This window comes from Chiroxiphia lanceolata, chromosome 14 (genome assembly GCF_009829145.1).
Source record: "Chiroxiphia lanceolata isolate bChiLan1 chromosome 14, bChiLan1.pri, whole genome shotgun sequence".
Lineage (NCBI taxonomy): Eukaryota > Metazoa > Chordata > Aves > Passeriformes > Pipridae > Chiroxiphia > Chiroxiphia lanceolata.
Genome location: NC_045650.1, coordinates 20,603,716 through 20,614,779, shown reverse-complemented (window position 1 = coordinate 20,614,779; position 11,064 = coordinate 20,603,716). Strand labels below are relative to the sequence as shown.

Below are 11,064 nucleotides of genomic sequence, written 5' to 3'. Positions count from 1 at the left end.
CTCATCCTTCCAGCTTGACAATCACTGCAAAAAATTACCACGATGCTCAAGACAAAAAGGTGTTAAAGAGGCAAGGGTGAATGGAAAGAGTGATTTTGTTTGTTTGGGTAAGAAGATGCCTTTTACTTCTAAATACAATCAAACAGTAAAATGATCTAAGATTGTCATTGAAGGCATCTCACTGTGAACCTAAAGGCATTAAGTCTGAGCAGAAGGAAAGCAGTAAGAGCAGGAGGAAGAAGTTTAGCTGCTATTCAAACAGGAGCTCAGAACCTGACTAGTTAATTTTAAATAGACTCAATCCAGGACTACTGTGTGGTGAAGGTGTAGTTCTCGTACTATGGTAACAATTTCGTTTTGTGCCTCCCTTTACTTACGTGAATTAAACTAAATTTCAGCCCTCTGAAATATACCTCTAGTAAGAATTTGGCCTCTATCCTCTGTCAAAGCTATGCAAAGGGGAGCTCATGTTACTCAGCATCAGTCAAAAAAAACTATATGCTGACAAAATAGCCCCTTTTTTAAGTGCTCATGTTAAATAATTCTGATATGTCAGACCAAATAATTTACCTGCTTTTTCTGCTTAAAAGAAGGTACTACAGAAGGTTGGATGTAAATGAAACCAAGGCCAGAAATCCTCAGTGAAATACCAGACCTCCTCCCAGGAGAATGCTTAATGTCATCAGGTCTAATCTAATAATGAAACACTTTAATATTATTTGGGATCTGAGCAGTCTGGAAATAACAGCATTTTTGAGGCCCTGGGTAATGTTACTCATTTCTCCAGCCTCCTGCAAGAAGGATCTTTAGTCAGCTGATACTTTTACCCCTTGGAATCTCATTCTGAAGTCAGGAGGAGAGATAACCCCTGCCTGTGGCTCTCAAGGAATCCACTGAGGTGGTTGTTCTCACACATGGCCAGGCAGGGAGGGCTCAGCAAAGGGCTGCTGGATGACACCACCCCTCCTCAGCAGCTGGCAAAGCAGAGGTCTGGGGGAGGTGAGGTCTTGGTGCAGGACTTCCACAGCAGGAATTCCTCGTTGTACTGTGGCTGGAGCACCATGTGGTTCTTGTTTCAGATGTCTTGTCCTCCACCTCAGTCGTGAAGGGAAAGGGGAAGGGGAAAGGAAGAAGCAGAAGAAGAGAAGCACAGAGACTCATGTCTCTTACAGGGAACCCTTGTCTTTCGAAGTGGCATGAATGGTATTTTGTTTGGCTATTGCTATGAATGTTAGGGAAGACAGACAAGAGAAGTGTCGGGGGTGAGAAAGAAGTGTCTGTTATGCTGTAGCATTTGCTTTGCTTTGTCTTGCCCCTTGAGACTGTTCGAGACTCTTTGGCAGAGGGTTTATGACTTTCTGCACACATGGCCAATGCCTGGAACACTCTGAGTGAGAATACAGTTGCTTTGGATCTGATTGTTTCACTGGCACAAGGCTTCTTGTCAGTAGCACTATGAAGAAGACATTAGGTCCCTGGATACTAAATTGTGGCACTTTAAATTTGACAAGGAAATAGCTAGACTTCTATCATCTAAAGTCTTATCATCTTTATGAAAAAGAATAATGAAATTCTCCAAACAGTTACCTCAGTCTTATGAAGGAACATTGGAATAGAAGTCCCAACAGAAGCAGAATCAGGCTCTCCCCATCATATATGTTGTTAGCATGGAAGAAGTCTCCACAGAGTCACTTGAATTCAGTGAGAAAGCTCACACATAACATTCCTGGATCCAATCCTGGCAAAAAATCACAAGCAAGTGATTTTATTATTCTAGACGTCTTCTGTCAGTATCTGTTTCTGCAGGAAACAAAGGGAGCCCTTTCTCGGAGCAGTCTTGTTGGACCTAGTGTAAGAAAGTCTCAACACAAAAATGAGCCAGAAAAGGAAGAAAACTTTGTAACACAGGCTCTTGGGCACCTGTGACTTTCTGTGCAGGAAAGTTATATTGGTTTACATCAATCCAATTATACTGATTTTTTTTTCTATGTAGGCATAGCATAGAGATTCTAGTTTAAGTGAAACCTGTATATTCAGCTGAAGCAAAGAAAGCTCATGGACCCTGTTTCCTTCTCCTGCCAGGTGGGCATAGGAATAGTTTTATTACTCTCTATAGTATTACTCTTGATTTACTTCAGGTTGAGGCAAGGCCTTGTGTCTTGCAAATTTCATTTTTCTTTTTTATAGGCTGAGAACTGTTCTGGATTTTCTCTTTCTCATGCAATGCTGCACAGTGAGGAAACATTACAATGAAAAGCAAACCAACACATTTTATAAGCTTAAAATTTATTTGTGTTATATTACATAAACATTCACAACGGTATTAATCCTTGGGGAAAAAAGAGAATCTTCTTTTCTGAAGACCCTGAGGATTTAAATATGGGTATTTACAAGGCACTTTGAGATCTTTTGAATGAACAGCAATTTTTAAAGACGTACAAAGTGTTGTTATGAATCTGATGTCAATTCCCAACATATCTCAGTTTAATAATAATCCCAGCAGAATACTGTAATCAAAATAAAGAAAACAGTTTACTCAGCAGGAGTCTGTGCTGAGTTGCTTAGTAGAGCTTGGCTTGCTTTCTTCCTATTTTATATCTCAATTTATATCTTAAATTAACACAATCTCATTTATTCAGGATGCTGGGGGGAAAAAAAAAGTAGGTATGAAGCACAGCTAGCCTACATAGGCTTTCCATCAACCAAGATGGCTTATAGATTAAAAATGTTTAGCAGATTTGATGAGAAGACACAAAGTCAAGAAAAAAATAATAAGGTATGTTTCTACTTTCCTTTAAAATTAAGACATTTAATTTAATGCAAAGATTTCATTTCCTTCTTCCGGGCACAAGCTGATACCTTTAAAAAGAAAGACTTTTTCCTGAGAGAAAACAAGACTTGGTTCGCTGTTTGACAGTTGTGTTCAGAGTCCCAAATGAGATGAGATGGCATCTTTAAATCCTCGTGAAAATACTGGACCTTGATTTCCTCCATCAGTGGTTGCAAAACATGGATGGCAGGGGCAACTTTGGCGGGTGGCCTGCTGCTAGTCCTCCAACTATTCTCATCCCTGAATTTGATTCCTCATTCACACTGTGTGGTTATGGTGGTGGCCTTGAAGACCAGAGGTGGCTTGCTTGCCGAGCTTCAGGGAGCCAGAGTCCCTTGGGCTTTTGAAGCACCTGGAGCTGGAAGTGTGTTCTTTACTCAAAGGGACAGCTGTGAAAACCTCTACAGAACAGGAGCTGACCGGCTGCACCAAGGGCCGAGGAGCCCCGGTTCAGCAGCGCCCGAGCTGCATCCACACGAGGCACAGAAGTGTGCAGGTCAGCGCTGCAGTCTTTGAACAGCGCAATCACCGATAAAACAGCATTATTTTCTTAAATAGCGCTTTTATCAAGGACCAGAAGACCCAGTGACACTGATCCCCGCATAAACCTCAGCGGCCGGGGCTCTCTCGACACTGGCTCAGGGGCGCTGGAAGCCCTCGGCGCTCGCCCCGCCGGGCTCCGCCGCAGCCCCCGCGGCCGCGCCCCTCCCGGGCCGCCTGGCAGGGCCCGGCCGGGGCGGGGCGGGGGCGGCCGGGGCGGGGCCGGGCGGGCGGCGGAGAGGCGCGGCTCGGAGTCCCGTTAGAAGCAGCGCGGAGCCCGTGCGGATCCCCACCGGCGCAGGAGGAGCGACCGCCGTGTCCAGGCCGCCGGGAAGATGCCGAAAACGGTGGGTGCTGCGGGCGCGGGGCGGCGCGCAGGCCCCGCGGTGGGGCCCAGACGGGCGCGGCCCGGGAGCTCCTCCCGCCTGGGCTCGGCTGAGCCCAGGGCGGTGGCGGCCGCCCCGGAGGAAGGAGCGAGGAGCAGGAGGGAGTCCCGCGGAGCGCAGCCGCCCGCTCGCCCCTCCATCTTGTGCTCCCCTCGCCGGCCGCTCCCCGCCCGGGGGGCCGGGCCGGGGCCCCGCCTGTGCCGCGGGCTCTCGGCGCGGCGGGGCCGCCCCTCCGCCCCAAAATGTCCGTCGGAGCGCAGCGGGGCCGCCGCCCGCCCGCGTGTGCGCCCCGGCCGGGGGGGCGGCGGGGCGAGGCTTCCGAGAGCCCGGGGGGAGCTATGGCCGCCTGGCGTGCTCCGCGGGGAGAACTTGGGGTTTTCACAACTTGTAATTAGTCAGTTTGAGTTGCCAGGGAGCCGTGTCCCAGCTTGACTCGAGGTATTTCTTGGCTGGAGAGATTTTGATACTTCAGAAAGTCCAGTCAAGTCTGTACTTGACTCTCCTCGCAGCAGGAGTTCGGTGACTAATGAGGAGCATGGGGTTTTTCCACTTAATTTTTCCTGGTTGGAGTAAAAATTGGTCCCAACCCTTCATTGATAAAACAGGAAGGAGCAGGCTGGAAGTCTCTGGATGTTTCCTCACTGGAGTGATCTGAAGTGGCCTAAAAATATCAAATGTTTAAGCTAAGTCTGTGGCTTATGTAAAAGAGAGAAAATAAGATCCTAAACAAAACACCACCCCTATGCAAATGGCAGTTGAAATGGAATCCACCCTGATTTTCTTTCCTTTTTTTTTTATTAATAATTTTATTACTTTAAAATTGATATTAAATGCCTGTTTGACTGACTTTACTTTTCCCGACGTCTTAAGTGTCATCTCTCTGAGACAATAGCTGGATGATGATGGTTATTTAAACATCAACATCTTAAAGGATATCAAACTCAAGCTACTTCAAGGTTTAGACAGTATTTTCTGAAACTTTAGGAAGGCCTTTCTTCAAACATCAGCAATGATTTGTGAAGATTTACTTACTAAAAACCCTAAAATACAGGCAATAAGTTCAATAAGATTAACAGAAGGAGCACAGGTTAGGGGACTTCTATGTAAAATGCAGTTGAGACCTTTTAGTCAGAGAGTTTACAGCCACGAAGAGTGACTTCTTTCAGAGTGAATCGGCCAAGAAGTCCTGAACGAGTTGCTGAGAGGCGCGGGAGGTGGAGTTCCCAGCAGCAGGCTGACTGAACGCTGGCTGGGAGGTGCTCACTGTAGCCGCTGCTTCTGCAGACACACCCAAGGCCGGGTTCACCACCTCGGTCTGCTGCTTTCTGGTTTTGACAGAGTACTTCTGCTTTCGGAGCTTTTAAAAACTGGAGCAGATAGAGAAATGCAAGTGCTTTGCTGTAATGCTGTGTGTTGCACACCACGGATTCCTCAGAAGGCGGCTCTGGTGTTTCTGCCTGTTGAACTGCAGGCCTCCTGCTATGTCAGCCTTCGTTTCCTGCCCCATCTGTCCTGGTTGCAGACCCAACTGAAATAATATTTAAAAATTATTTTTTTATCTCTGATTTGCAGGAACAGGATATGCTGGCATAACTGTGTAATTTCTTCACGTGCAATAAACACGACTACTAGTGTGCTAGCTTAAGATTTGCTAATAGCTGCTTAATTAACAAAACAGTAAAAAATGCAAATTACTTTCTCAATCAAGGAAAAAAATCAAGGTCAAATGTGGATGAACCTGGGTAGTTAGATATAGTTATATGTAGGCTACATCACAAAAATAAATCCATTGTGAAGAAGACAGATGGAGGAAATGTTCCAGGGAACAGTTCTGGCTGGGCAGGAAAAACATTTGTGTCTGAACTGCTTGGTAGCTCTTATCATTCATCTCACCAGGCTTGCAGAAACATGCTGCTGCATGGCTTGAGCAGGAAAAGCTGTTGAGTTCTGAGTCCCAACTCCTCTTCAAGCTAGGCTAAATGTTAGCACATCTAGCTAGAGATTTCCATTTCATTATGAAAGGTTTGCTGTGATTGGCACTATGCTGTGTAGCACTCTTAATAAGAATCCAAGATTAACTCTGGTAACCCTTGAACTAGTGCACGTGATTTGCTGTTGTGACTTGTAATGTCTGCATGACGAGGGAGTTTGGTTACTGGAGGCCTGTGTAGAAAGTCCGTCATGGATCAATCTGCTGATCCTGCTATGCTCTTAACAGGAAAGCTTCACTTTTTTATCTAGAGGGATCTTAAGCAGCCAACTCTGGTCTAAATTTTTTGTGTTCTGAAAAGTTTGCAAGGTGTTAACAGTTAAAGCAGGCACCAAAGAGGACATATAATTGCTCCCCCATGCTTTATATTGCAAAGGGTGGAAGTAGTTGAATGCTAAAACATGTCTTTCAAGCCGTTTTCAAGCTCTGAAAAGTTTCTGCCCCAGTTGGGAGCTGTCTGTTTATTTGCCATGAGTAGGCTCTGATCTTACCCTGACTAGTGCTCTGGTCTCTCACTGAGTCACTTCAGGCTGGTCAGTGCTGGAAGTCACATTGTCCCAAATCCTGATAGAAGTGAATCAGCTCTCATGTTGGTGGCTAGTCTAAGCCCCATGGTTAATCGCTTGAACTTTAGTATTACAAAAAGCAACTTAGTTGTCAGAGTGGGAGGGAAAGTGACCTTTTTTTTTTTTTTTGTACCAGTCATGCCTATTTAGTGGGCTGATACTTTATTTTTAGCTATTAGAAAAAGCAGGGCTTCTGTATCAGGATTCATTGATTATTTTGCCTGTGCATGTACTTACTTTGTGGCTGTATGAATGGATAGGCCACTGAACTTGAAACGTGAGCATCCATCATGTGTAAGGTGCGCATTCAACTGTCCTGTCACTAGGACTTGAGCAGTTCTGTTTTAGGTAATATAACCTTTACTTATTGTAGAGAAATGGTTTTAATCAAAGCTAATCTTGTGAATACAGAAAACTTCAAACTAAGGTATGATGAAGTTTGGACTGTTGCCTTTTCCCTTAATGCTTTCTAAAACTCAGTAGCAGTAGTTATTAGGCCCTTCAGGGACCCTGTCTGTAATTCGAATTGTTGGTCTTAACCCCCAGTTGGACTCTAAAGGTCTCTGAAGCTCAACTCCCTTTGTTCCTTAGAACTGCAAAGTTCTGGTTAGAAGAAAGGTAACTCAGACTGAGGTAGATATCAAGAGAACCCTCTGGATAATTTGTTGTGTGTAGCTACTTGCTACCAAATGCCGCTATAAGACGGTAACTATGGGCAGACTGCTACGCTTGTTTGGGTGATCTTTTTTCTTGTGGAATTTACCAGAGGTCTTGAAGGCAAAAGGTGGATGGTGATGAAAACTGTGACTTTAATGGATGGGCACTTCTCTCATGGGGCCCTGGCTTTGGATCTTGTGTTACGAAGGAGCTCTAGAAGCATTCTAGATCCCTCCTGTCTTGTCTCAGGATTGATCCTTTGGTGTTATATTGCCTCCTTTCCCTCAGTATAACTTGAGAAGCTCGGCAACACTGTTTACAGTTAGACAGGCTTTGATTTGACATGTGTGCTAGCTTGTTAGGCAAACTCAATCCACTGTATGCTTCTTCTAACACTTATCAGATATATGACTTGCTGTAAAGAGATGTGTATGAGTGCTTTCAAAGACCTTGCTTTATACGGAAGTCTGTGTTTCCCCCCACTGGTGAATGTCAGATGCCTTTGTACTTCAGAAGCAACAATAGCTAAAAGATGCTGAGTGTACAGTGGAACCAGGTAAACTACTGAACTGGTGTGCAATGAATTGTCTGTAGCTTTACTCCTAACATGGAATTTTTCAAAATAGGAAAGGCCTTTACACCCTAGTTTGTAGTGTATCCATCAGCTTGGTTCCTAAATTTTGCAAGAATAGAAAGATTTTGCCTCATGTCAGATGAAGCAATTAAGCCTGACAGTGAGCAAAAGCTTCTGTTTGGTACTTTTAAACCTTCTATGTTAAAGTTATACAGGGATTTTAAGGTATACCGTTGATGATAAATTAGCATTCACTTTATTTTTACATACTGGTAAAATCTTCCTTCCCCTTTTTATGGCAAGCCCTGCACCCAACTGGCAATGTTGTGCCAAAAACATCAGTTAGAGTGGTTTTACACTGTAGTGAGCAAGAACTGCTCCAAGTGCCTGATCTGAATTGGTAGTCATGATCCAGTTCATAAAACTTCAGTGTGACAGTGTTAGGTCTAAGAGTGCTTTTCATATCGGAGTTCTTGAAGATTAAACATGTTAGCTGACTCCTTTATTTATTTTTTGACCTCTTAGTCTGTTGCTGGAGACAGTTGAATGAGAAGCTGGTTGGTGAGGTGCACCCAATAAAAGGGGCCCAAAAGAGAGCTTTAGGTCTGCTGCTTCTGTTGTAAGAATGCTATAGGGAACAGAGTGCCTCCTATCAGGGGTTCATCATCACTTGCTTCTTGCAAATATCCTGTCACCATAACTTTTACAGGCAATATCTCTTTTGAACCTTCAAGGAGTTGCAGCCCTTTCCTTGGGTGATTCTACCTTGTCTGATTAATCACCCCTGAAGGTTAATTACAATTCTTACTTTTCTCATGAGGATCGTTTATAAGGTGTCTTAATATGGACTCTTTTTTGACAGGAAATGGCATCACTGTCTCTAGAGGAAACTTGTTTCAGTTATTTTATGTATAATGTCCAGTCAGAAATGAAATCCTGCTGCAAAGAGCTCAGTGAGTCCCTAGGTGGCTGCTTGAAAGACAGCTGATGAACTGAAACTGAGGGATTCCAATCTCTTCTGTTTGTGATACTTGGTGTACCGGGGATGGGGGGTGCCGGGACCCTCCTGGCTGCTGGGTTGGGCATATCCTTGCTGATCAATGGCCACTCCCCAGAGAAGCCCCTCTGGAAGAGGTAGCTCTGGCTCTCTTCCAGGGTATGAAGGAAGCTGACTAAAAGCTTCCTCTAGCTACGTCATCTCCTGGACTCTTTCCTGGCTTCGTGCAGCTCAAACAACCTTATTTGGCTGGCTTCTTTTTTTTTTCTTCCTTCCCCCCCCCCCCCTTCTGTGCAGCAAGAGGGCCTCCCTGAATTTGCACAATAAAGCTGTTATCTGTGCTTAATCACTGTTCTAAGGAGTACGACGGGGTCTGCTTGAAAAGAGTTCCAAGATCTCAACTCCTCAGATTGCTGGTGTTCCCCTATCCCTGTGTCCTGTTTGTCTGTCTGCTAAATGGTTGTACGAAAAATCAACTCCGGTGAGGAGTCTTTGCTGCTGCAGACACACTGTTGGAAAAGAGAAAGTCTCTCTCTCTCTGCCCAGGAATAATCCAGGGCAATTTACTGATGTAAATTAGGAGCAATAGTAAGCTGCTAGTTAATTGCTTGCCTTTCCTTAGGGGTCTTTGAGAACAGCAGGAATTTGCATAGTGCACTGCATCAAAAGAGTTTATTTTTATCCCACATGAAACTTCCAAAGTAGGCTGAAGTCTCTGGATTGGTGGAACATTACTATTTTGGGCACATCTCTTTGTAACACTCCTGTGGTTGTTTCTAGATGGAGCATTCAAGTGTTTTGGAAGTTGTGGGCATAAACCCCACCTTTCTTACTCCAATAGCTAATATGGACTCTTGCAGTCATGTTTAAAGCAAGTATTTGGCAGGGAGCTAGGAAGAGACATTCACTGGCAGACTTGGTTGTTATAGGATCAGCTGCAACTGTTGGGAGGTTTAGAACCTGAAATTGCAGAGGTTTGGGGCTTTATGTTGACGAGAGACAATTGTGTCTGCAGCAGCTGTGACTATCAGTAGGTAAGTGATCTAGTACTGCTTCCTTCCTGTGCAGCCATGAAAGGATATCTTCACTTCTATGAATGTGTGATCCTCCAGTGCAGTACTGGGGCAGTCAAAAACTCCTTGCCTTTGTACAGCAGCTTGTTGAACTTGTATTCAATGGGGAGAAAACTCTCTTTGAAGATGTTTTTAAAGGCATGACTCCTATGAAATGCTTTTTCCTAGTTTTCTAACATCTCTGGAGTTGTATTAGTTGTTCTGAGAAACCTGTGCAAAAATACAAACTGTGGATGAAGGAATGATGATCAGTTCTCATACCATTGCCAGGCTAAGGAATAGGAGTGCTTGGCCATGCTACGCCTCTCTCCCTTTGGCTGTTTTGGTTGAATAGCTACAGACAAGGGCACAGGGGTGTCCCTAAAGGAGGAATGAATGAAAAAGCTCCAAATGTGGTCCACTCTGTAGAGAAACATACAGTTAGTCAAGAATGAGAAGATGGATTTGTGGGGAAGAGACAGACTCCTTTCTCTGCCAGCTGTGATTCTGTGTAGAGAAAAATGAAATCTCAGAAGAGTTCAGAAAGAATAACTGATGCAATGAATCCATTCCATGATGAATACTGATCATGGTATTCAGGGTCCAGACCGAGCTGTACTCTAGTTCTGTTTCTAGTTCTGTTGGTCAACTTGTTTGTTTCTTAGAGGAAGGCTACTCAGGAGACAGGACTTCACTGTACTGGAGTGTGAATACTGTAAAAACTTTCTTATTGTACTTGTGTTTTTTGGTTTTGATTTTTTTTTTTTTTTTTTTTTTGTGGTGTGGGATTGTTACATTGATGTCAGAGAATCTTGCATGCAGCATATTGGAGAACTGTTATTCTGCCCTTGTGTGCCTCCCTATGTTCTTGAGGTAGAATCATAGAATCACTTAGGTTGGAAAAGACCTTTAGGTTTGAGTCCAACTGTAAACTGATGACTTTCTGCAGCCACGAACCGTTCTTGTCTGTCTGTATATCGCTGATTTATACTCCTGCTTTGTAAGTCCTTGTCAGAGTCTTTTTTCTCTCTAGATTGGGAGACCCCATTATGGTGGGGAAGTGACAAAGTACAGGAAAAACCTGCCATGGCAATCTGATCAATCACTTAGTCACAGCATTTAATGAATGTACTTGCTTTTATTTAACATAGGTTAATAAAACATAGTCTGGGCTAAATCCTTGCCATATATTTTAAACTGTATTAAACTTGAGTCTCCGGTATTAATTCTGTGCTTAGTTACAGCGTAAAAACTGAACTACCGGAGAAATAATTAGCATGAAGTGTCAGGGTGCTTGACATCACATCTCTGATCCTGCAGAGGTGTGGTTTTTTGTTCATAATATCTCTAAGAATATAAATATGGCATAGATTTTATTTTTTTTTATTCGCTCTTCCAGGGTAGCATGCTCAGAGGGTGAGAACATTTATTTCATTAATACACTAAATGTCTTTTCAGGGAGTTTGCTGGAT

At 44.0% G+C, this 11,064-nt stretch overlaps 1 protein-coding gene across 1 annotated transcript in view; it reads left to right on the top strand.

The window, feature by feature from the left end:
* Nucleotides 1–3,573: 3,573 nt before the first annotated feature.
* Nucleotides 3,574–11,064, top strand: part of MSN (moesin) — a 43,916-nt gene continuing 36,425 nt past the window's right edge. The window contains exon 1 of the mRNA XM_032701914.1: nt 3,574–3,717. Coding sequence (XP_032557805.1) covers nt 3,706–3,717 — 12 coding nt within the window. The 5' untranslated portion in view covers nt 3,574–3,705. The remainder of the gene's footprint in view (nt 3,718–11,064) is intronic.